The 26,424-nt window shown below is 39.9% G+C and overlaps 3 protein-coding genes across 4 annotated transcripts in view; 2 read left to right on the top strand and 1 right to left on the bottom strand.

The window, feature by feature from the left end:
• sult4a1 (sulfotransferase family 4A, member 1) overlaps positions 1-6,423 on the bottom strand; it is a 40,850-nt gene extending 34,427 nt beyond the window's left edge. Inside the window, exon 1 of the mRNA XM_010866606.4 lies at positions 6,118-6,423. Within this exon, the coding sequence (XP_010864908.1) occupies positions 6,118-6,286 (169 nt within the window). The 5' untranslated portion in view covers positions 6,287-6,423. The remainder of the gene's footprint in view (positions 1-6,117) is intronic.
• A 98-nt stretch (positions 6,424-6,521) lies between these two features.
• Positions 6,522-22,875, top strand: pnpla3 (patatin-like phospholipase domain containing 3). 2 transcript variants are annotated; one of them, XM_020042976.3, is made up of 11 exons: positions 6,522-6,656; positions 6,820-6,977; positions 7,199-7,399; positions 10,270-10,502; positions 10,761-10,826; positions 12,160-12,369; positions 16,783-16,843; positions 17,189-17,377; positions 17,463-17,595; positions 19,391-19,510; positions 20,843-22,875. In XM_020042976.3, exons 3-11 carry the CDS (start codon positions 7,213-7,215, stop codon positions 21,072-21,074), a joined length of 1,431 nt encoding a protein of 476 aa, XP_019898535.2. In that variant the 5' UTR covers positions 6,522-6,656; positions 6,820-6,977; positions 7,199-7,212; the 3' UTR covers positions 21,075-22,875. The 2 variants fall into 2 exon arrangements, with proteins under 2 accessions (XP_019898535.2, XP_010864910.2); XM_010866608.5 differs by having other exon boundaries at positions 6,522-6,977.
• A 1,736-nt stretch (positions 22,876-24,611) lies between these two features.
• The window catches only part of ttll12 (tubulin tyrosine ligase-like family, member 12), an 86,568-nt gene continuing 84,755 nt past the window's right edge, over positions 24,612-26,424 (top strand). Inside the window, exons 1-2 of the mRNA XM_013140101.3 lie at positions 24,612-24,804; positions 25,057-25,217. Coding sequence (XP_012995555.2) covers positions 24,652-24,804; positions 25,057-25,217 — 314 coding nt within the window. The 5' untranslated portion in view covers positions 24,612-24,651. The remainder of the gene's footprint in view (positions 24,805-25,056; positions 25,218-26,424) is intronic.

Raw genomic sequence — 26,424 nt, 5'->3', positions numbered from 1 at the left:
GTGTCGTCAGGGTGATCGCATTGTCTGTAGATCTATTGGGGCAGTATGCGAATTGAAAGGGGTCCAATGTGTCAGGAAGGGTGGAGTTCTGACCAGCCACTTGAAGCACTTAATGCTGGTGGACGTCAGTGCTACAGGGCAGTAGTCGTTCAGGCAGGTGATGATAGGTTTCTTCATTACAGGGACGATGGTGGTCTGTTTGAAGTTGGAGAGGACTGCAGACAGAGTCAAGGAAAAGTTGAATATGGAGGAAACAGGTCAGCACACCCCCTGAGGTCACGGCCTGGAATGCCATCTGGCCCTGGTGACTCCAGAGGGTTTACTTCTTAAAAGTAAGCCATGGTTAGGGACCATTTTCCCAGGCTTTTGGTTGGGGAAGGTCCTGACACTGACCCTCGGGATGACATTGTCAATGCATTTTGACATATATGCTGAGACAGAGTCTGTGTATTCATCAATGTTCCCATTAGCTGCATCACAGAATACCTGCCAATCCATTGTTTCAAAGCAGTCCTGTAGGGCATTAATGGAGCAGACAGTTCAAATTCCCGCTTTGAACGCCCTGCAGGCGTGTTGTGCCTTCCCGAATGCAGGGCGAAGGAGCGGTTTGTAACCATTCAGTATTTGCGAATATCAATGTTCAATAGACTGATAACTATGGATAGGAAAATTGATGTGCTGGTGGTATCTTGGTAAAACTTTCCTCATATCTGCTCCATTAAAATCGCCAACAATAATAGCAGCTGCCTCAGGGTGGGCGTCCTCTAGTCCATTTATTACTCCAAATAGGACTTCCAGTGAGCGCGTTTAACCCGCTTGCAGGGATATATAGCCTGCTTTGGTAACAGCTGAGCCGAATTCCTGTGGAAGGTAGAAGGGACATTTCTTTACAGACACTAGCTCCAGGTCTGGTGAACAATGTGTAGATAGCACTGCAACATCAATTCTCCAGCGAGAGTTCACCATAATGCAGACCCCTTTCTGCCCTTACTTTTACCTGATTCTGACATTCTGTCCTTCCGGTAGATAGAAAAGCCAGCAGGGGTGACGCACAAGTCTGGCACCGTAGGATCCAGCCATGATTCCACGAATGCTAGCACACAGCAATATCCTGTTGAAAGTTAATACATGCATGTAGTTCATCCATTTTATTGTCCAAGGATTGAACATTTGCGAGTAGAATGGGCAGTAATGGCGGATTGCAGTATCTCATCCGAGATCTGCATAGGACACCGGCACGTTTGCCCCTCTTCGTTCTCTTCCATCGGCGTATTGGTAAACCGATCGGCAGCAGAGCAGAAGAATTGCAGCAGTCGCTCCGGTGAGTAGTGTAAAAGTTCATGTTCAATGATGAACAAATATTCAAAAGTGTTTGTCGATCACAATGTATGACCAAAATTAAAAACAATAAAAACAATAGTAAGCAAAAAACTACACAGTAAATGCAGAGCCATTGTCAGTGTGACCATTCTCTCTGGTGCACGGGAGGTTTGATTCTTATTCGTACTGTCCATATTCCCATTTCAGCATTCTCTAGAACTGCTGCTAGTTTACGTTGTTATGTATAATAATGTATGTTATATATGTTAAATTAGAAAGAGATTACTGTTTGTTTCTTTAGAAAACAGTGACAGCTGAATAGCCAACCACTACGCTATGTGAACAACACTATGTAAATCAAAACAGTCCTTGTAGGTACAGTTTGTCCATGGCAATATAAGCGTAAACGGTTTTATTTACCAACAACAGGTATAACAGGATTGCAACACTACATTAAACACATTAAATTAGAGATTACTTTAGATGGCTCCGAATTATTCAGAAATGATTCTTGTTGCTGCAGTTCGTCCATCTAAGCATAACCGTAAACAGTTTTACTTTAGGCTTACTATAATGTAGCTACTGAAGCTTGTAGCCAGCAAAGTATCAGTCAATCAGTCCACTAATGCGGTCTGGCAAAAAACACGCTTTTAGAAAGGTTCGCAAATGTATTTAAAAAACAGAAATATCACACTTACATAAGTATTCAGACGCCTTCACTCAGTACTTTCTTGAAGCCCCTTTGGCAGCGATAACACCTTTCTTGGGTCTTCTTGAGTATGATGCTACAACCTGTTTTGGGGGAGTTTATAGCCCACCCTCTGGCTGGTCAAGGACATTCACAAACATGTTCCAAAGGCATTTTGGTGCCACTCGCTAACTAAGTTGCAGTGTTAACTCAAACTAATATTGAAAAACCATCAAGTATTTAAACAAAATTAGTCCAGGTATTTAAGTAATGTACTAAAATAACTACAGCACCGCAAGAAAAACATTTACGGACGTACGATGCATGCCTGTTGCCTCGCGTGAAGCCCATAGCACTCGCCTTTTTGGAGCTGAAAATCGCAGACATTGGCTATTTGGATATTGCCCATGTCAAAATCGCAATTTCTATTATATTTCGATTAACTGTGCAGCCCTACCCAGAGCATAATGCTGCTACCACTATGCTTCACCATAGGGGTGGGATTAGCCAATTGATGAGTGATGCCTGGTTAAAGCTTTACAGACAATTCCTTCGACCTCATGGCATGGTTTTTGCTCTGACATGCACTCTCAACTGTGGAACCTTATGTAGAAAGGTTTGTGTCTTTCCAAATCATGTCCAATTAATTAAATTCACCATAAGTGGACTCTAATCACAGTGTAGAATCATATCAAGGATGATAATAGAACGGATGCACCACATACACATACATATTCTTCATGGTTTAAATTTTTTTGCCCATAATTAGTAGCACTAAGCTTTCAATGAATATAAGAGAATCTTTTAGCAACATTATTTTAGGTTTTTGAACTCAAGGTATTTTTTACAAATAGCCTACACTAGATAAGATTGCAAAAAAGCTTTTGTACTAGACAAAAGAATTAAAAACGTATCATAAGAATCAAGATGAAGTGTATTTTTATTTCCTTTTTCTAATATACCAAAGTAATTATTCTTCAGACCCCGTGTTTGAAAAGGTTTCCAAATTCATGTTTTATCAGTAATTCCGTGCCTTTTTTCTCCTGGACAAATGGCTTGTCAGGAGTTTGTGTGCATCATAGGATAAAACTGAACACCACCATGTTGCTAAGAATCCTAACTTGTGGCCTAGGATTTCTTCTTTCAGAGCAACTTTCTGATTTGAAGCTTACACTGTAAGAGTTTTACTAGTCTTGCGAGGCCACACCACCTTTCATGGCAAAACAATGTACTTTTTTCTTTCATTGGTGAATGACATTTATACAATAACTATCCATAAAGGCGACGATAACTAACTTTTTCATCAAGTGAAAAGACGAGAGAATCATGGAATCTACCAGAAATAATCAATAAAAGTCGTTGCTCTCAATAGATTCGAACTTGTGAGGCACTGTCTTTAACCACTACACCATGACATTGCATGTTTCAGCAGTCGCTAGTCTACATTGAGGATTGTGTTAAACTGACTAACGTTTCTTATTAAGTTTACCTCCACCACAAATAGCGTCTATGAACTGTATTGCTTTTGCCACTGGCCGTTTTAACAGCTTATTAGCCAGTAATAGGCTTACTAGTATCTACTAACTTCCTAGGAATAATCATAAGAATTGAGCAATTGCTAGCGAGAGTGAAGATGCTAGCATGGAAGATTATTCCATGCTAGAAACAGTCGCAATATAACCGTATACAGTTTAAGACAGCAAAGTTTTCGTCAATACGGAATAATTCACAATGCGTACGTCGCTTCACCTGCGAGGAGATACGAACTCGGGACCTATAGTTCACAAGTCTGCTTCTCTAACCACTACGTTATTTAACAAGGGTCTGTCAGTCAGTCACTTACTCACTCAGTAAGAGATATTTGCTATTCAAAAAAAGCAGCCGCTGAGCTTTGAAGAGGAACTAAGCATGGTTTCACTATATAACTGGAGAGAACACATTTCCTAAAAGTGGTTCCAACATATCAAAAAAAGCAAAGAAAATTTAGAATTATCTTTTTCCCTAAAAAAACACTAATTCTTTCTAACTCATCCACCCTTCTTTTATATTTTAGCAGAAGATTGCAACAGGAGCCACATACCTCTTTAGAAAAAACATAATTCAGCGATACTGGTCCTATTATATCATCTATGTTTCTCAAACACTGATATGGTTCACCACAAACACCCACAGATTTCGATGGTGCTTTATTTGGCAATTTTGCTGCCATCTTCACTTAGCTAGCTATTGTCACACTGAAGGCATTACTCTCGTGAGCACCCTCCCAAGCAATTAATTTGATTGGGTTCATGTGTTTTGAGACGTTACTGACAAAAAAGGCTGTTTATCAGTTCCAAGTGCGCTAAGAACGTACTTGTGTCCTTGAGAAGAACGATCTTGCCAAGCGTCCTTGCGAGAATGGTCTTGCAAGATTGCGAGGACAGAAAACGCACATATCTGGATTGAGATGCATGTGTACTTGGCTATTTCCCAATACTTTTCCACTCTGGTTTTAACCTCCTCAGTAGTCCCTGAATAAAACATTTTTTAAAAGTGAAAATCAACTGCAATTCTAAAAAAGCTGTCCCTCTCTACCGGTACTCGAAAAGTCGGAGCATTTATAAATTAGCCGTTTCTTAACTAAAATAAGCAAATATTCAGCGACTACAATGCCCATTTCTCGTCAAAAAAAATATTCAGATGCTGATTAACAGGTACCGTTTACCGGAAATAAAAGAAGTTCAAACTTATTACAGTTGTGGAGTTTTTCCTTCTCTCCTGACATCTTGAAATGACTTCTGGGATATCAGATGCGTTCTCGCTGAACAAGTCACCAACCCATGCATCCTCGATAGAAGGGGCGGATCAAGTACACATCCGAGCGTTTTAGGCGCTCTTGGTAACTCACGTACTTTGGATTGGAACCGTACTTGCGCCATGACAGATGAAGTCAAACGAGTTCACAATAACACAGGTACGGACAAAAACGCGGATTGATAAACGGACAAAATGTTTTTCCCACCGCTTTGCAACAAAAACGCTATATGTATTCAACAGGCCTAGCAACAAGATACCCCTGATTTAAGAGGCTACATTTTTACCAACATTATTCAGAATGTTGTTTTTAAAGAACTTCTCTCTGATAATATGCTGCATCCCCTTTCAATGCAAGGCGCTAATGACTGAAACTGGCAGATTCAGACAAGTGTGACAATGTTAAACAAAATTGGAAGTCAAAGCCTCCACCAGAAAAATAATAATAATATTTTGTGGACTTTCCATATTAGTGCCAATCCTAAGTAAACACACTGGTATTCAATACAGTATGAATGGCCTACGTACCAGATGTAGCGCCTTTCTGCAAATACCCCCTTAACCTTGAGATTTGTCTATACTTTCATAAAAAGTATTTAGAAATGAGCATTTAACACCTGCTTTCAAAAAAGATACATCTTCCCATGGGGATCCTCAAATCCCCGAGCAAAATGTGCCACCCTCCCCATCTAATGCCCCAGGGTGGACCCACCCATGTGCACAGGTTCTCGACTGCGTCATGCCCGTCAGGTCCGCACGTCAGCCTAGGCTGCAGCAACAGTGTTCAAAGCAAGCTCTTTCTGAGACCAAGGTATTTTCAATATATCGGTTAACCTAGAGAGCTGCCGCTGTTTATCCTGAATTCACAATTAATTATCTGTGTATACGTCAATAAAAATGTTAACAGCGAGTGAACGTAAAGTGCGCCAGCATCCAGTATAAATCTTTCAGAAGCACAATATTTGGTATTTAAAAAATATATATTGGTCTACCATTTAGGCCACGGAATCAGACTGTTTTTGTTTTTAAAAGTATCGAATGCATCCAGGAAACCCGATTAGGCCTTTTTAGCCTGCTGCAGACGCAGAGGTAAACATTGACACTATTCCCTATGGGCCAGTGCATCTCACAGACTTTAAAAATCATTCTAAACACAATTCTTTAAAAAAATAAGTAGAGACCTTAGCGTTTAACTGCTTCATACACAAAAGACCAACGAATGTAAAGCAAGTAGCCTATAAGATTACATTCTCAAGCCTACATCATCCTGCATGTCCGGGTGAGAATAGGCGTACGGCAAGTCATTATTTTATTACCTGACTTTGGATACGTGACGATCCATATGTCGCTACTTCTGAGGGAGAAGTTGGCAATTTCCTCCATCTTTCCTCTGCAGAAGGGTGGGAGCCGCACTCCATCAAACTCGAAGTATTTGCTCTCAAACTCTATCGGGGTGCTTGGCGTGTCTGCCTCGCTCTCGGCCATCCTCAAAATGAGCACCGAAATGAAATATATCTGCTTAGAATTGAAAGGTTGTAATAAGACTCGTTTTGAACGCAGTGTAGGGTCCTCTAGAGTCAGGATGTAGCGTATGGCTTGGCTAGGACGCGAACAAAGTACACTTTGACCTTCAGCCAATCATGTCGTTGCAAAGTGATGTAATGGGATGCGCTGCTGTGATGATGCGCGCGCCTCGTCAGCATCAGCATCAATTTGCTGTAGCAGGGATTGCATTTGCCATGTCTCTGAAGCCGGAAGTATAAAGCGTTCAGCGCTTTGTTATTATTATTATTTGTTATTAGCCGTTGGAATGAGATATCTGGTTGTTTTGACTTTAGCTTAGCACACCAAACCGGTTGGTAATATTTTGTTCGTTAGTGTGATAGGCAGGTATCCAAAATAAATAGAATACGTTTCTTGCCCACTATGTTCTTTTCGACCAAATTTCTGTACACTGTGAAAGTCGTGTATAAAAAACGTTACTAAATATATTAATTATTGTCATTCTCTCGTTTCAGACGCTTGCATTGTATAGCATAGCCTGGGGGAATGAGAGTTTACTCTCGTCAGCGTGTGGGCGGGGTTGAATGCAAGCTAACTAAGCATTGTGATTGGCCAGGACTACCCTGGCCTGTTCTACAATGGGCAAGTCTATGCTCAGGCGGTCGTCTGTAAGGTATTTTGAGCTTCTCTACCTCTTCTGACAGTTACTCTGCAATAGATGGTTGGTCTGAATACTTAGCTATGCCCAACTTTCAAGTTATATTATTTTTATGTATCTTAACTTTCCGAACTGTTGTTGACATTCAGTTGGGAAAAGGACAAAGTCGTTTTGAGTAAACAAATCGGAGTGATTCCAACGAGCACTTTACCTAACCGTTTTAGTCCTTGCCCAAGATCGTTCACCCGGAATGTTCGACCTAACGAAGGAATGGAATCTGTCGTTCGCCGGCTGCGGCTTCCTGGGGATATATCACATCGGAGTAGCCAGTTGCCTCATGGAGCAAGCGCCTTACCTCATCAAAGGAGCTACCAAGATCTACGGGGCTTCAGCCGGTGCCCTAACCGCCTCAATGCTCGCCAGTCAGGCTCCTATAGGTAGGCTAATACGCTAAAATGGCCGAAGATAACATCGGTTTCTGTCATCAGAATGCCGAATAGGGTCTATTTAAATGTCGTTATCTTTCATATATTTAGGTAAACATTTGATAAAGCTATTAAAGGGGCAATGTGTACGATTTTTACTACTATAAAAACAAGCAAAATTGACCAGTGGACATCTGAAGTTAATGTCTGAATTAACAAAAAAAGTTTAGGTTCTTTCTGAATGGCATTCCATATACTGCGGTGAAGTTAGTTTTAGATTGGACATTCGACAGAAATTCAGCTCTTCAAATCTCAATAGCACTAACGAAGTATTAATGTAATCCAATATTGGTCTCATTGTGATTACAAACGTGTATACGATGTGGCACAGCCCTTATTTACCCATATTTTAACCGAGCATAAAGTTAGCGAGCCACGGAGAACTAACCGCTGTGTATCATAGTCGAAACCGAAAAGGAAGCGATCTCCGGGCCGGTGCTGGTTGTGGGGGCGTTCTAAGTGTATACAAATTCAGCCATCTTCTTGAAACTTCTAGTTTCAATAGCTAAAAAGTATACAATAACTATGAAAAGTATATATTATTGATCAGGGGAGAGTGAGGAACAATGCACACCTTTTTATTTTTTCAAAATCTGAAGTTCCAAAATTTGACAGAACGTATTCATTTCAATAGCTCCGACAGTAGAAATGCCATGATTATATAAAGTACATATTCTTGATCAAGGGAGAGTGAGAGTTCCATAACATTTAAAAAAATAAAGGGTGTGCATTGTTCCTCACCCTCCCCTGATCAAAAATATGTACTTTTTATAATCATGGCATTTCTACTGTTGGAACTATTGAAATTAAAATGTTCCGTCACATTTTGAAACGTAAGATATTGAAAAGGTAAATGGTGTGCATTGTTCCACATCTTCTCCTGATGAAGAATATACAATTTTTACAGTCATGGCATATCTATTTTCGGAGCTATTACAATAAAGGATGTGCATTGCTCATCACCCTCTCCTGATCAAGAATATGTACGTTTTATAATCATGGCATTTCTACTGTTGGAGCTATTGAAATGAAAAAATGCAGTCAAATTTGGAAACTTCAGATTTTGAAAAAGAAAATACAATGCATTTTTCCTCACCCTCTTCTGATCAAGAAATCACAATTTCTACAGTCATGGCATATAGCTACTGTTGGAGCTATTGAAATGAAGAAGTTCTGTCAAATTTTGAAACTTCTAATTGTAAAAAAATAAAGGGTGTGCATTGCTCCTCACCCTCCCCTGATCAAGAATATGTACTTTTTATAATCATGGCACTTCTACTGTTGGAGCTATTGAAATTAAAATGTTCAGTCAAATTTTGAAACTTCAGATATTGAAAAAATTTATGGTGTGCATTGTTCCTCACCCTCCCCTGATCAATAAAATATACTTTTCATAGTTATTGTATACTTTTTGTAAGAGCTATTTTAATACAATTTGAACGCTCCCACAACCAGCACCGGTCGATTCCTTTTCAGTTCGTGGTTTGTTCTCCGTGACTCCAACTTTATGCTCGGTTAAAATATGGGTAAATAAGGTCTGTGCAACATCGTATACACTTTTGTAATCACAATGAGACCAATATCGGATTACACTAATACTTTGTTAAAGAGCTATTGAGATTTGAAGAGCCGAATGTCTGTCGAATGTCCAATCTAAAACTAACTTCACCGCAGTATAACATATGTGTGGAGTCTAGTTTTCAAAATCGGTTTTAATCAGTTCTGAATCTGCCCGTAGTGTCTGCATGACTAGCCGGTCTTGAGAGCGTTTTCTTTGCCTTCATATGTGACACCATATGCCATGTGTAGGACATCACTTTTTCCTGATCTAATTGTGTGGGTAACAGTTTTAGAATAGCAATAAGATATTTATATTTATAGCGATAAGATATAGTAAGAGCCAAAATGTCAGCATTAACATATGGTAACCTTACAATCACTGATCATCACAACCTACATGATATGAGAGTCATTTATGGGACTATTAACCTATCTACTGTAATTAAGACCAGTGGCCTCCCAATGATCATCAAGGATCTTGCTGACTAAAGTACTAACCAACTATGATCAATAGGAAACATGCCCCTGCATGTTATAGAAAATGAGGATTGCATCAGGCTGGTTTCTGAGTCTGTGGCATTTTCTTGGCTTCTTATGTGTTTTGAGGATGAGGAGTATTCTATGGAGAATAGGTATGTGTAATGCTAGGCCTCTTTCACTTCACGTTAAAGATAATAACCTAATAGTCATTTTATTAAGAATTCGCCTGAAAGGTATCTTCTGTCAGTTCAAGGGTCACATTTGTCGTGTCTAAATGAGAGAGATTAATAGTGAATTACAATAGCAAAAGGAAAAGTTGATATAGGTTCATTAAGGGTCAAAAGAAAAGTTTAGGATTGTTGTAAAAGGTTGCAACACAGTGTTATTAGGTTCAATTACTAATTTGTATTAGAAGAGGTTTAACAGTCAGTCATGCTTTTACAGATAGTATAAGAGACAATATTTTTACACTTAGATAAGTCTACCTCAGTATTCTCTTATCACTTATTGATTGTCCATATAGGAAAAAAATGCTTTCCAATCTATACTTTCTTTAGGTTTATCTTGTAGTTTAGATAAGATTAGCTGTGACACAGTATCTCATCAGCATTAAAATTCTGATGAAAAATATCAAAAACCATTGAAAAACAATGTTTTTCTCTGCAGAACAGATCAATGTTTTGCTCCAACACTAATATTGGGTTCAATAAGACAGCAATATTCTTTTTTTCCCCAAGAAACATCCCTAACACACTCAATGTTGTCTCTCCTTTTTTATGTAGCTAAGTGCTGTGAGGATGTGATCGAGACAGTCAAGGAGGCCCGAAAGCGGAACCTGGGTCCCCTCCACCCTTCGTTCAATCTGGTCAAGGTCCTCAGGACTGGGCTGCAGCGGGACCTTCCAGCCAACGCACACACGCTCGCCTCTGGGAGGTTGTGTGTGTCACTCACTCGCGTGTCTGATGGACAAAATGTGATCGTGTCCCAGTTCAAGTCAAAAGAAGACCTCATCCAGGTGAGTGTGCCTCTCTCAAGCTTGTAGGTTTGTCAACCTAAGATCAGTTCTGCATTTTAAATCTTAGTGGATTAGAGGTTTATTTGGATCCTCATTAAGCTCATTAAGCCACCCTTTGCCTCATTAAGCTCCTTAAACACACACTAGAGAGTTTTATTTAGGGGCTTTCCATATCCCATATCTAAATGTTTAAATTGGTTGTATTTATTGTAAGCTGGGATGGACTGTCTAATGGAGATTTCTCTGGTGTGTCCACAGGCACTGATCTGTAGCTGTTTCATTCCAATATACTGTGGCCTTATCCCCCCCTCCTTCCAAGGAGTAGTAAGTTTGCTCATGAAGACCATTTCCTTCTTCTCTAGATTATTTAAACAGGCTATATTGTCAAGGATTGCACAACGTTTTAGTTTGTCTGCTTGTTTGTCTGTTTTTCTACACTCTGATAATGTATAGACAGCAGATAGCATCTGACCAGTAACTGAAATGTCGCTATCATATCCTATAGCCAGTAATGGGAATACAGTGCAAGGCTTTTAACCTTAATAGTTTCCAGGTTATTGCTGTAAATGGGAACGTATTCTCAGTCAACTTACGTCATAAAATAAGATAAAAAAAAGTATACAAATAATTATTTTATTTGTCTGTCTGCCGTGCCCTAGTAGATACTTCACCAATGGACCTTTTCATTGGTCAGGTCAGCAGTGTGTTGCGTTCTGCTAGACTGGCATCAGCAGATCAGGACCAGAGTCCAGGGTCAGGATGTCTCCACACTGAACTGAGTCACAGGACATAGGAGCACAGTCCTCCAAAACATCAGCTACCATATAGCACAGACCTAGTTATTATCTGTCTTGACCTCTGGTTTATTTGAATGCTAATGTTTTAGTGCATACAAGGTATAGACACAGCAAAACTAGAGGTAGAGTAATATTATATACAGTAATGTACAAGTCAGGTTCACATTTATTATCACTGGACAAAATAATTGTAACAGTTGGCTCTATGCCACTCTAAATGAGGAAATATACTACATTCTTTGCCTCTCAGCCATGTACTCTGAAATAAATACTGCCATGTATTCATTATAATGGTTTCCAATATAATGTTTCCCAAATATAACATTTGAGTATTTTAGCGGATTATCTGTTTACTTACTCTCTCCGTAAAAAGCTGAGCGGTCAACTGTCAGGGATTTTTGGGACTATTTCCATAGTTCAAATTGTTTTACAGATTAATCATTTCCCCTCTGAAAACTATTATCTTGTATTAACTCTAATCTGACAATGGTTATTAACATTAAAGCATTGTTAGACCAGCATCTCACATCAGAAATCAGTGAGGGGACTACCGATCATAAGCTGTCTCAGAAACTACTGGTCTAATTTAAAAAGTAATGTGTGTTGCTCATTTCTGTCGCTAGAGAGATCTGACATTAACTATCCAATCCGAAAGTTATAGTAATAAAAATGTGCTTTTATAATCAACTTCTTCCGTCAGAAGCAGTATCATACATGGCACAATCTCAAACTGTATCAATATTGGGTGATTGTTTATTATTGTTTAAAGCTGTGCATGGATAGAAGAAGAAGTATTGTGTGTATGTGATAAATCAAATTAATCTCACTTTGTCCTATCGCTATGTTTTCTTTTTCCCCAGCGTTATGTAGATGGAGGCATCAGTGATAACCTACCCCAGTCGGAACTGAAGAACACCATTAGCATCTCTCCATTCTCGGGCGAGAGTGACATCTGTCCCCGGGACACCTCCTTCAACTTCCACGAGTTCCGCTTCACAAACACATCCATCCAGATTAACCTAGGCAACATGTACCGCCTCAGCAAGGCCTTGTTTCCACCAGAACCCAAGGTAGGAAACCCTGTGCTAACTTTTGCACCCTTGAAATGGTTTGACACCAGCCTTGACATGAAAATTCCTGCACTGATAAAACGCTAGTCTACGTAAGAATGGATAAGATCTCCAACGACTTATGTCACTGAACGTGACATTTGTTGTTAAACAGAAAATGGCTGTATGTGCATGGCAGTGTTTATGTGAGACTAGATGCCTCATAATAACCCCCCTGTCCTCCCACTGTCACATACCCTGATTAAATAACACCAACTGGGTCATCTCTCCCATAGCCTGTCCTATTTTTGGACCCTACACCCAATCCCGGTTCCCAACCCCAAACTTCCCTGAAGTCCTTGTGATCAATATCGGCTGGGACGATATGAGCCTTCGTCCGTATTGGAAATGATTCGCTAAATTGTACATAAGATAACATAAGATGTTCTGTTCGCACCCTTGGATGGTCATCTTTATTCACTGTTTTTTCTGTTTCCCTGCAGTTTGAAGTTGTGTTTTCAGGAATTATTGGTTTAACTAATGCTTGCGGTCACAGATTTCACTGAGTATGCCATGTCTAGAGGGTCATGCTTCGAATAAGAGAGTGTTTTTCTTCATGAGACTATGCTTTATTTCAGTCAAATGATTAAGTGAGTATGAAATCAACAGCATATGTCTGCTTACCACACCCACTCTCCGAATGTTACCCTTTGACCTGAGGATAACAGAGACATTATTGTTGACCTGGAATAGCCCTGTCTAAGAGTGAGGGAGGGAGGGAGGGAGGGAGAGAGAGAGATCACTGTTATCACACTTTGCCTAGAGAAACTAATATAGGAACAGTTACAGAACACCCACCTATGCAGGAATTACAATTTCATTTTGCAACACACCCAGATATACACGTACAATCAATAATAAATGAGACTAAGCAGTTTAGTGTTTGTCAAAAAGTTAGGGCTTGGTGCACAATATGGGAAGCTTAATATTATTAGCCTCAAATCTGAAGTTGCAAGTTTCTAAAGATATATTTTGATACCAAAATTAAAGTGAAAGCACATAGTTTACTAGGAGCCCAACGGGTCTGCGTCTACACCCGTTTAACAATACATGTAATAAATGTCACAGACATTTATAAACTGTCTAATCATTCTAACACGTCATTACATTTCTGATTGTGAGTAACCCTGAATCAGGAATACCCACTCTCACAGTTCCAACATCATCCTCAAATTTGCGGATGACACTACCATCCTTGGTCTCATCTCCAACATGATGATACCCTTTAAAGAGAGGAGGTAAGGAACCTGTCTACATGATACCAGGACAACAACCTCTCTTTCAACGTCTGTAAGACAAAAGTGAGTGTATGCCCTCATACACATCGATGGAGCTGAAGTGGAGAGTCTCTGAAGTTTCTCAGTGTGTTCATCAAGGATGGTCCAGACAAACAAACTCTGCAGTAAAAAGCTGCCCAAAAACGACTGTACTTCCTGAGGAAATTTGGCATGTCTGCAAAAACTCTCACCAATTTCTACGGATGCACCATTGAAAGCATCCTCTCAGGCTGCATTACTGCCTGATACAGCAGCTGTTCCGCTGCAGACCGCATCTTCCCTCTGTGCAAGGCATCTACCATATATACCATCATCAAAGATCACAGCCACACAAGCAATGGTCTGTTCACACTGCTGCTATCTGGTACACGCTACCGAAGCAACGGAGCACGCACTTCCAGACTCAAATTCCCCCCCCCCCCTCAAGCCATAAGGCTCCTCTATCAGTAACACTGATCCATGATCAGAATGATCACACACAAACATTCCAGATGCTCTATCAGATACTTTTATGGACATTAGAATATTTAAAATCGATGCTAGTTTACATTTTATTTTTCAATGTATATTACTGCCATGCTTGCTACTACCAATATTGGTGCTAATCTACAGTACTCCTTTTAAACTGCTGCTATTTACAGTGTTGTATATTACAGTGTATGTACACTCACTTTAAAGGATTATTAGGAACACCTGTTCAATTTCTCATTAATGCAATTATCTAATCAACCAATCACATGGCAGTTGCTTCAATGCATTTAGGGGTGTGGTCCTGGTCAAGACAATCTCTTGAACTCCAAACTGAATGTCAGAATGGGAAAGAAAGGGGATTTAAGCAATTTTGAGCGTGGCATGGTTGTTGGTGCCAGACAGGCCGGCCTGAGTATTTCACAATGTGCTCAGTTACTGGGATTTTCACGCACAACCATTTCTAGGGTTTACAAAGAATGGTGTGTAAAGGGAAAAACCTCCAGTATGCGGCAGTCCTGTTTGCGAAAATGCCTTGTTGATGCTAGAGATCAGAGGAGAATGGGCCGACTGATTCAAACTGATAGAAGAGCAACTTTGACTGAAATAACCACTTGTTACAACCGAGGTATGCAGCAAAGCATTTGTGAAGCCACAACACACACAACCTTGAGGCGGATGGGCTACAACAGCAGAAGACCCCACCGGGTACCACTCATCTCAACAAATAGGAAAAATAGGCTACAATTTGCACGCGCTCACCAAAATTGTACAGTTGAAGACTAGAAGAATGTTGCCTGGTCTGATGAGTCTCGATTTCTGTTGAGACATTCAGATGGTAGAGTCAGAATTTGGTGTAAACAGAATGAGAACATGGATCCATCATGCCTTGTTACCACTGTGCAGGCTGGTGGTGGTGGTGTAATGGTGTGGGGGATGTTTTCTTGGCACACTTTAGGCCCCTTAGTGCCAATTGGGCATCGTTTAAATGCCACGGCCTACCTGAGCATTGTTTCTGACCTTGTCCATCCCTTTATGACCACCATGTACCCATCCTCTGATGGCTACTTCCAGCAGGATAATGCACCAAGCTCGAATCTTTTTAAATTGGTTTCTTGAACATGACAATAAGTTCACTGTACTGAAATGGCCCCCACAGTCACCAGATCTCAACCCAATAGAGCATCTTTGGGATGTGGTGGAACGGGAGCTTCGTGCCCTGGATGTGCATCCCACAAATCTCCATCAACTGCAAGATGCTATCCTATCAATTTGGGCCAACATTTCTAAAGAATGCTTTCAGCACCTTGTTGAATCAATGCCACGTAGAATTTAGTTCTAAAGGCGAAAGGGGGTCAAACACAGAATTAGTATGGTGTTCCTAATAATCCTTTAGGTGAGTGTATATGATCGCATTATTCTCTTGATATATTTAAAGCTGTGTGTACATTTTCTTCTTCTTAATTCTCACTACATAGTTGTAGTGTGCTGTGCCACCATTCATAATCTTATTGGACTAATATGTATCTAATGTTTCAAGAACTCTATCAATTGCTGCTAGTTCACACTAATGTATATTACTGCCATACTTGCCATATCTAAACGTTCAATAATACTGCCCAGTTTACGTTACTCTTTTTAAATTGCTGCTAGTGTACAGTGCTAGGTATATTGTTGCTTTATTATTATTTTCTGTCTAGATATATTTTTGCTTTTATACTCTTCTTAACTCTATGTAGTTTGTTGGGTGCCATGTTATAAGAATTTCATTGTACAGGATGTGTTGTTCAGTGCATTTGACAAATAAGCAGTATATTGGTAGCAAATGAAAATTGATTTGTTGTCATCCTCTGAACAGACTCTTATGTACAGTTATGTTGTGAATAAGTAAGTACTCCCCCTGGAAAATTTTCTTTTTATATATATATTTGGACACATATTTGAGGTAAACCACATTCATTGATAAAGGCCACTCAATTTAACAAATCACACAAACAAATTATCTGTGAGACTATGCAATTACAATAATCAGATATACAGTCTCCTTATGTGGAAAAGTTAGTGGACCCCTATCTTTGCAATCACACAAATTGGCTAAAATTAGAAACAGGTGCACAAAAACAGGTGCAAATGATTAGAAAACTACACGATATACTTTGATGAGTCAAAGGTGGAGTGGTGCCAGACCAGTTATAATATCAAAATGCTGTGGGGGACTTAATATTGGCACAGTCGAAGCAGTATTGTAAAGAATAGTGGGCATAAAACCCACTCAGTCGATAAAACACTGATAGACAGTTACAAGAACTGATTATATGAAGTTAGTTTGATGACTAAATGATTGCAAATTATAATCATTCAGTGTAATCTGTTAACTTACACGTTAACTTTAAAGTTGACTTTAATCTCTATAATGTTGAAGTGAAAATACATATCATAATGTCCAAATATGCAAGAAAAACTTTCCAACAGGTGTAGTTACCTTTCTACTTTACTGTATGTGTATTTGTATTTTGTAGTCACAATTATTCTGTAAAATAAGTATATTTTTTATCCACTGTACTTCACCTCTTTGATATGATCCCCTACTGCATTAACAGGGATGATGAATGTATTTTTTTCTTGATAGATCATGGCAGAGATATGCCAGAATGGCTACAAAGATGCATTTCGATTTCTTGAGGAAAACCGTGAGTATGAAATAGTCCGGGATTTTTAGGCCGGAATTGTAAAATAGGTCAATGCTAATGTCAAGCGGAAATTGTGTTCTGTCCTTTTTGCTGATATGTGCCCCATGTCATTTAAATAGTATATTACACATCCAGCCTGCAATGGGAGGTTTTAAAAAAAAATATATTTGCCATGTCCCAAACTGCGTATTTCAAGATCTTGCCTTTGATATAATAGTTGGCAATACTTGGATCATAAACTGCAACAGAAATATAGTAAGGAGTTAACCAGCAATTATTTGTGGGGTCATATATTTTTTCAATTCTGTATTAAAAAGATATTGACTGTATTGTTTATAATATCAGATCTGCTGAAGCTACAGTATCCAACAGCCGGCCCCAGCCCACCAGAAGTCGTCAACACCTGCTGCTGCAAGCCCATTGTCATGGAAACTACCAAGGACTGGATGCTCCGGCGGCTCCGCCTCCTGAGGGAATGGCACTGGTGGTTGGATGAACAGATTGTTGACAACCTGCCAGCCCCAATCAAGAAAGGTACAGTAGCCAGGAGGTCATTCTTTCAGGTCCCCTCAACATTGTCATAAACTGTTATCAAGTAACATCTTGTGTCCATGGGTAGTGTTCTGTGAGGCATGCCAGCAGAAGCCGGGTCTGTATGCTCATGTGTCTGAGATGTTGCCGGTCCGTGTGGCCTCCTACATGCTCCTGCCCTGCACACTGCCTGTGGTTTCAGCTTACTCTGTGGGCAAGAGGTAAGGGTATAATACTACCAACACTACTGTAGACAACTAGTCTACATATCTTCCCTCATAGTAGTCACAGATATGCAAGCAAATATGTCCAAACTACCATTTACAACAACCCATACCTTTACACAAACCAGACAGCGTCAACTGACAATAGTGTGAAAATATGTCAGTAGTACCCCTATACAAAGCTACACTAATCTATACTTTATACACCAATCAGCCATAATATTATGACCACCTGCATAATATGGTGTAGGTCCCCTTTTTGCCGCCAAAACAGCCCTGACCCATCGAGGCATGGACTCCACTAGACCTCTGAAGGTGTGCTGTGGTATCTGGCACCAAGATGTTAGCAGCAGATCCTGTAAGTTGTGAGGTGGGGCCTCAATGGATCAGACTTATTTGTCCAGCACATCCTACAGATGCTCGATTGGATTGAGATCTTGGGAATTTGGACTCATTGTTGTGTTCCTCAAACCATTCCTGAACCATTTTTGCTTTGTGGCAGAGCGCATTATCCTGCTGAAAGAGGCCAATGCCATCAGGGAATACCATTGCCGTGAAAGGGTGCACATGGTCTGCAACAATGCTTAAGTTGGTGGTACGTGTCAAAGTAACATCCATAAGAATGTCAGGGCCCAAGGTTTCCCAGCAGACCATTGCCCAAAGCATCACACAGCCTCCGCCGGCTTGCCTTCTTCCCATAGTGCATCCTGGTGCCACATGTTCTCCAGGTAAATGACGCACACGCACCTGGACATTCACGTGATGTAAAAGGAAATGCAATTCTTCAGACCAGACCACCTTCTTCCATTACTCCGTGGTCCAGTTCTGATGCTCACGTGCCCATTGTAGGCACTTTCAGCAGTGACAGCGGTCAGAATGGGCACCCTGACTGGTCTGCGGATATGCAGCCCCATACGCAACAGGTGTTCTGACACCTTTCTATCAGTACCAGCATGAACTTTTTCAGCAATTTAAGCTACAGTAGCTCGTCTGTTGGATTGGACCACACGGGCCAGTCTTGGCACCCCATGTGCAACAATGAGCCTTAGCCTGCCATGACCCTGTCGCCAGTTCACCGCTTTTCCTTCCTTGGACCACTTTTGATAGGTACTGACCATTGCAGACCGGGAACACCCCACGAGGGCTGCAGAATTTTGGAGATGGTCTGACCCTGTCACAATTTGGCCCTTGTCAAAGTCACTCAGAAATTCCACCATCCACCCTAGACTGCTAGAGCCACAGGGTTCATAACACGCTTACCCATTTTTCCTGCTTCAACTTTGAGGACAGCATGTTCACTTTATGCTTAATATATCCCACCCATTGACAGGTGCCTTGATATCGAGATTATCAGTGTTATTCACTTTACCTGTCAGTGGTCATAATGTTATGGCTGATCGTTGTAGATTGCTCTACATTCAAAAACTGAGGCTCATTCTGAAACTACTTTCTCGTGTTAACTGTTTTACACTGTAATAAATTAGGCTACCTGATTAGCTAATAACTAATTACATCATAAGGGTTAACATTACCATTTACAAACATTTGGGGACACTGAAAGAAAGGAAAATGGATAACTCTTTTGGAAGATTTTTGAACATTGAATGAATGACAGATCTCTTGCATGTATTATATTTCTGGCACTCTGAGCAATAAAAAAAAATATTGTTGCTATTTATACAGTATAATTATTACACATGGCCCTTTCACTTTTATTCTTTATTTTTAAAATGAGCACCAGTGCTACCAATGAAGATTTACCCTGGTTTTCCCTTTCCTTTCTGTTCTTCAGGTTTGTGGAGTGGATCCCTGAGGTTCCTGCCGACATGCGTTGGCTTGCTGGGATAGCTGGGGATGTGGCTGGAGGCGTTTACAGACAGACCAGGAGAGGAGGACCAGCAGACAAAACCAGGTGAGAGACACTGAGATAACAATAGTAATAATACTAATTCATTGAACTTATATAGTGCTTTTCTAGGACCCAAATACGTTTTACATCTGGTACAAAACAAACAAAATCAGAGGAGAGCGATTAGACAGTACACAGACAAACGTGAAGAAAAGGACTCGGACATGACACTACATGAAGGGAAAGGGCAGGAGCTAGGGGTAGGCTTGTTTGAACAGATGAGGCTAGAGGTGGTGGATGAAGATAGTAACAGATTTAGAGTCACGGATTGATTGTGGAGGAGAGTTCCAAAGCCTTGGAGTAGCTCTAGAGAAAGCCCTGTCTCCAAATGATGAGGTGACCAGCTGTAGCTGAGCAGGTTGACCAAGAGGGTTGGTAATGGGGAATAAGATCAGAGAGTTAGGGTGGAGCAAGATGATGGAGAGCTTTATAGAGGAGCAGAATAATTTAATAATCAATGTGCTGGGGAATAGTTGGAGATGGGGTGGAGGTTATGAAAATTGGTGGGGTCCAAACCAGGTTTCTTTATGATGGTTGTGACTGCAGCAGTTTTATAGTTTGAGGAGACAGTGGCATGGGAGGGCAGAGCCGATTGCATCCGAGTTTCAGGGGGTCGACAGCTTTTATATTACGAAAAGAGAAGATTGAATACTGAAACTCAATACTGAGTTTCTCAGTATTGTGGGGTTTCAGGAAAAAGAGAAATTCAGGATCTTGATCTTGCAGCGGGAACAGTGAAGGGGAGATGAGGGTGATGTTGAGGCCGACAAGGTCAAGAATGTGGCCCTTTATATGGGAGGGGAAATGAACATGTTGGGTGATATTAAAGCAATCCAGGACGGCAGTGAAATCAGAGGTAGGATTTTCATGTCGCCAAGCAGCAGAAGGTGGGGGGAAAGTGGTACTGCAATGGTGAGTAGTTCAGCCTGCTCAGAGTGAAATTATTTGTTAATTTTAGGAGGACCGTAGAGTAGAATAGAGGTGAGGGAATGGGTTGATTTATAAGCAATGTATTCAAATGAGAGGAATGAGGGAAGAGACAGTATGGTTATTTATAATCTTGTTTGTGCAGAACAGCAAGGCCGCCACCATGGCCAGTGAGACGGGGGTGGCACAGGTATCTATGACCAGAGGGAGTAGCTAGATTCAGAGAGAGAAAATCATCTGCTTGTTGCCAGGTTTCCATTAGAATTAGTGAGTTATATTATGGACGGATGGAGTCTATGTCTACATGTTAATGTCAATGTCACATGAATAATGTGCTTGTGTGTGTGTGTGTGTGTGTGCGTGCATGTGTGTGCGTGTGCGCTTGTGTGTGCGTCTTTCTTTTTGCAGTGATGGTTCCCTGAGGAATTGTATGAGTCTGCCCCCATCCCTGGATAACAATAGTCTGGTGGAGAGAGACAGTCAACTTTCCGGGTTCGCTCTCTCTGCTCTTGACCTGTCAAGCCATTATAGGAACATTCCGACTGGCCCCTCCTCTCAGGACTCCGCCAGCCCACTCACACTTTGCTCCTCCCCACGACAGATCTGCTTCTTTGTAGGCTCCCAGGAAGAGTCTGACTGATCACCCACACGGAACTAACAGAGCACACAGCAAATTTGTTTTAATAAATGATAAGACTGGCAGAATGGCACGGCAGTCTAAAGCATGGCATTGCAGTGCAGTTTCACCACTGAAACCCGGGTTCATGCCCTAGTTGTGCAACATTTGCCGTGGTCCCCCAAATTGGTCTAGTATCGTCATGTTCTGGGTGGTATGGCCAGCGAGGGTTGCCTGGTCACTAAACGCTTCAGCAACTGCTGTGGCTGAACAAGCTGATTGTGGGTGTTAGCTGCAGAAGGGTTCTCACCCAGTCGGGTTGGTCTGGTGGAAATCCTTACAGGCTTGGCGAAAGATGTATTAGAGAATGCTTTTCTTATTCTCCCCTGAGCGTTGTAAAAACAAAAAAGGTGTAGTAAAAAAAGGCGTAGTAAAAAAATATATATTACAGAATAGGAAGAATAAGGGGTAAAATTATGGATAGGGGGGTTGATTGGTCAGTCCAGTTGTAGACCCTCCCACAGGGCCTTTAGGAATTGTTTGTTTTGGATGGTCAAATGATAGTCATGTGTTTTAATAGCATTGACATCCAGAATGATTGCCTATAATGACTCAGTTGTGTCTTTTGATCACTCCACATTTAACTTTACATGCTGAAAAACATTATATAAGCTTGCAACCAAACAACTGTGAGTGAATTCCTTTTTTGGAATTTGACTTTAATAACTGTCTCGTTTTACCACATAAATTGACCCTTCAACACTTCCTACCTACCTTCAGTCCAATGTAGCATTCATTCATCATTCCAAACGGCCTATTGATATGACTTGATGTTGAAATCCTTGTTTATGTTTTCCTGACTACTGTTAGCCTATGGTTACAAAACAACATGTTTATGCAATATTAGTTGCAGTTTGCAAGAGACATCCTAGGAGCAACTTTGCTGATGCATACAACTCATCGGTTAACCTAATAGCAGACATTCAAAGAAACACATGAAAGTAGATCACCCTGAAACATTTTCTTTACAAGACAGAAAACCAGATCCAACCAGTCCAAAAAATTCAGATGAGGATTTAAGATAGAGTGGCGTCTTCCTAAAGACAAACTATCAATATGGCAATATGTATTGTCTTGAAAAAATTGTCCACTATGGCAGAATGTTAGCCCAGTTCAATCTTGTTCAGTAGACTTCCACCTGATGCTTCAAATCTATGCAGCTTGCTGGCTGTCTGGCTCCCTCTCCATTTGTGACTGACAGCTGTGTTGAAATGGAACACAAATCATGTGACAGACATTTGTTCTGATAACATGAACTTGTCACACATAGTTGAAATGAGTTGCGGATGTTCATAGTTGCAGATGAGTTGCATGTAATCACTATTATCACAATATTATCTTTGCATGAAATGATAGTGCTAACTTAAGACACGTAAGTGAGAATATTCTTGAAAGTGGCTTTTCGAACTTTCTACTGTGTTGAACATGGCTTTTGCACAATGACTTTGGTTGGACAGGATTCAGACATTTCATATTGCATCCTCATTTGCCAAATTGGAAGCTGGTTATCATGCTGCCCCATTTAGTGTAATCTTTTGTAGAGTGTAACACTGAAAGCCTTAATAATAAATGTGCCTTTTAGTATTTACTATTTTCATTGGCCCTCAATAGCACAGAGCCAAATTGTGTATATCTGTGTTGAAATACACTGTAACTGTGTCAAATACTATTGTGTTGCCTCTTTATTATGGAAAGTGAATATAATAAGTGCATGTTTTCAGTGTTGCAAAGTTAAAGAAATAAAAGCGAGTGTTTCTGAATTGAATTCCCTAATTCTGGCATCCATGACATATTGCAGATGTATATATACTCATCTATGATAGCATGACAGTGCACTATACATAGGATGCACTGTCAGTACTACATTCATGTACAGACAATGAGAATAACAGAAAAACGTTCATGTACAGACAATGAGAATAACAGAAAACATCTGTTTCACATTGTCTACCTCATGTAGGCAATAAATTGCATATGTTTCTTTTATCAAATTGCTTATCATTATGGGCAGTTTCACAAAAACATTTATACAGCACAGATTGTTATCACATTTTGGATTTCTCAATGACGAAAGGCACTAATGTACTTTGTCTATGGAAGTTAAAATTGCTAAACCCCATTGTGTGCATATTGTGTAATGTCTCTTCTCTGACCTCAAATACTTAGTCAAAATACTAGAGAAATTTGTAATTCATTTAAATTGTATTAATATATCAACAGACAATTAGAAATGTTATAATGCACTGTTCCTACTGCTCCGGATAAAATTAAGAGACCACTGCTCCTTTTTCTTGAAAGGGAAAGTTTTGAGTGAGGAACAAAAGCGTTCAATTTGTAGTGGTCTCTTAATTTTAACCCTTCTGTTCCTCACTCAAAACCTTCATTTTCGACTTCTTTGGAAAGGAAAGCTGCATGGAAGGCTTATTTAAATCTAGCTGGGGAGTGAGCTTACAGTACATTCACAACCTGATTACTCTTTCTCTGTATACCTAGGCTCTGATTGATTTGACAGAGGGGACCTGGCTGGGGAATAAAATGACTAGCAATGAAAAGGAAAACATCTGAGGCTAAAACCGGATAGTTCAGTAGCTTAAATGTTTTTATATTTTTATTGTAAGGCACCAACTCCATTCTTCAATTGTTTGTTTTGATTTAACTTTTTTACCCTAAATTTACTTTTTTACAAATGACATGTTCAATTGAATTTAAATCTTAAAGCCAGACAAAAATATTTGACTTTTGACCTTGATAAACTCTGATTTGTCTAATTTGGACATCCAAAGTTGGGAGGTTTTTGGTAATGGACGATATTTCTGTACTCTTCAGAATTCTGCATCTGCAGTCAGCAGTTAAATCATCAATGAAGACAAGTAAGTAAGGTCTAGAAAAACCCCATTCATATTTCACAAATTAGATGGTATGCTGAGAACGTTCTCAACAATTTCCTCTTACCATCACAGATGCAAAATAATTTGTTCAAATACCCTTTTACAGGACTCCACACGCTCATTCGGATACTGTAACCTGGCCTTAAACTTACGGTTTGCACATTGCAGTGTACCTGAGATTAGTTTTTCTGATGTTAGCGACTAAAACATTCACCTATTAATTTGGGAGAATGTTCCAGAATATTTTCTTTCAATATGGTAAGCATTTTCATGTAAAAAAAAGAAAAGTCTAACTATATGTACACAAAAACACCTAATAAAATATGAAGATATTAATGTTTACATAATTGTTTGATTTTATATTTAAGCTTTTATGTCTGCAAAACTGGCCCTTTTCACAGTACTTCACTGCCTCAAAAGGCCACTTATTCTAGGCAAGGGCTCGCGTATGTCAAATTTCTGCAACAAAGCAAAAATTTAAAAGATCCAAGTGTCTTCACATATGTGAACTTCTAAGCTGACTTTGGCCAAGCACACTCCAGGACAGAGGGTGGCGTTAATGCACCGAAAACATTTTATGTTTATTGCCAACCACAACGAAGAAGATTTCAGGAACCCTCCACCCGGTAGTTCTGTTCACACGTGTCCTTAAGATGGAGCAGCCAAACACTGAATCTAACATAAACATTGTGAATGGAGATGATGAGCAGTTCACTGCTTTCCTGTCTTTGCACTCTGCTGCATTACAGTCCTCAAGAATCCCACAGCTGTATTGGAAGAGCTTGTACTATAAACTTATCAACGAGGTAACTGGAACAGTATGGTTGTGCTAGATTAACAATATATCAGTATTAGATACAATCTGAGGGGTTATTGTATTACATATTATTATTTTTAGCAATTGTTTAAACGCTATTTCTTACAGTACATCTGTTTTATTTCAATGAACTTTGGGGATGTTAGTGATGTATTTATCTTGGTAGCTAGTCGATTAAATTCGGATTACCATAAATAATTAATTGAATTGGCAAAAATCTTCCTTCGCTGTTTGGGTCTAGTTGTACGATGCAGGGGAAGTGTTCGGCATCATGCAGGTACTGCAGCACGATGAAGAAGAGGAGGAAGATGAGGAGAAAAGGAAGGCTATTCCTGGTGTAGAAATTAAATGTAAAGTGATTGTGACGAGGGGGAGTGGCTTGCAAGTCTCCGACCCAAACAGGTGAGGGCGCTATAGTTACGTTATTACATGTTGGCATTGCTTGGCTTGAGCTTGGCTCCAGGACCCAATGTTAATACTGCTCATATTTTCGAATATTAGTGCAAAAGTATTTGGAGCTCCTTTACCAAAAGTTAATACAGTTAATACTGTACAACGCCTTAAAAAAACAGTTACTATAACTAAGTTACCCTCACATACAACAAATATCCCCCAATCACCTTATAAAAGAGAGATGCAGTTATTTTCTCTCAAGGGAAAGAAAAGTGTCTCTTGGTTAAATGGCACACACTTTATTAATACAGTCCAAGGAAGAAAACAAAAGGAGTGGGATTGGTCAACTGAATGAAAGACAAGATAAGGTGTGGTCATTTATAGAAGAAAAATTAAATGACAACAACAGTCGGGTGTTTCATTGTAGACCAGTGGTTCTCAAACATATCCCTGGGACTCCCAGCCATTTCATCTATTACATTTATTCCAGCTCTAGCACACCTGAATTCACTTCTCAAGTAATTATCAAGCTCTTGAATGCTAGATTCAGGTGAGCTGGTTCAGGGCTACAACAAAATGTTTCCATGCACAGGGGTCCGCAAAGCAGGTTTGAGGGTTGTATATTTTTTTTTTTTGAATAAGCAAGATAAGAACAGCTGTGTTTCTCCTTTGTTGTTTTACTGGAAAAGATTTTCCTGAGTCAAAAAGGTTAATTTCTTAGCTTTGAGGAGAGAGCTGACAGTGTAACCATGTAAGGTCAAGCTTATCTCTCTCTTTCCCTGTGCAGACAGGGAGGCTGTCTATTGAACAGAAATGTAGGCAAAGAATAACAAAAGCTTGGTTCTGTTGTTCATACAGGCATACCTTTATTCTCAGACTTTTCTGCAAAGTGAGGTAGTACAGCATATAGCCAAGTTTTCCATTAGGGCTCTCACATTAACCACAACATACATAAGAAATGGCTTCACAGAGGTTCAGTAAGCAGCCTCTCCTACTCTGTTTCCAAAGAAGTTCCAAAATGCTCTGTAAAATGCCTATAAAAACAGAATGCAATGATGTGCAAATCATTTGTTCCTATATTTAATTGAAAATGGTACAAAGACAAAGTATCAAATGTTGAAACTGAGAAATGTTATTGTTTTTGGAAAAAATACATGCCCATTTTGAATTTGATGCCAGCAACACGTTTCAAATAATAATGTTTAGCACCAGGTCT

The sequence above is a fragment of the Esox lucius genome, chromosome 23, assembly GCF_011004845.1.
Source record: "Esox lucius isolate fEsoLuc1 chromosome 23, fEsoLuc1.pri, whole genome shotgun sequence".
In the NCBI taxonomy this organism is placed as follows: Eukaryota; Metazoa; Chordata; class Actinopteri; order Esociformes; family Esocidae; genus Esox; species Esox lucius.
Note: the sequence above shows the minus strand (reverse complement) of the source record. Positions and strands in the feature narration are given on the sequence as shown.

Coding starts and splice junctions, on each gene's coding strand:
- pnpla3 (XM_020042976.3), top strand. CDS start 7,213: ATGTTCGACCTAACGAAGGAATGGAATCTGTCGTTCGCCGGCTGCGGC. Junction 17,378..17,462: donor GCCAGCCCCAATCAAGAAAG/GTACAGTAGCCA, acceptor GTCCATGGGTAG/TGTTCTGTGAGGCATGCCAG. Junction 19,511..20,842: donor GGACCAGCAGACAAAACCAG/GTGAGAGACACT, acceptor TTCTTTTTGCAG/TGATGGTTCCCTGAGGAATT.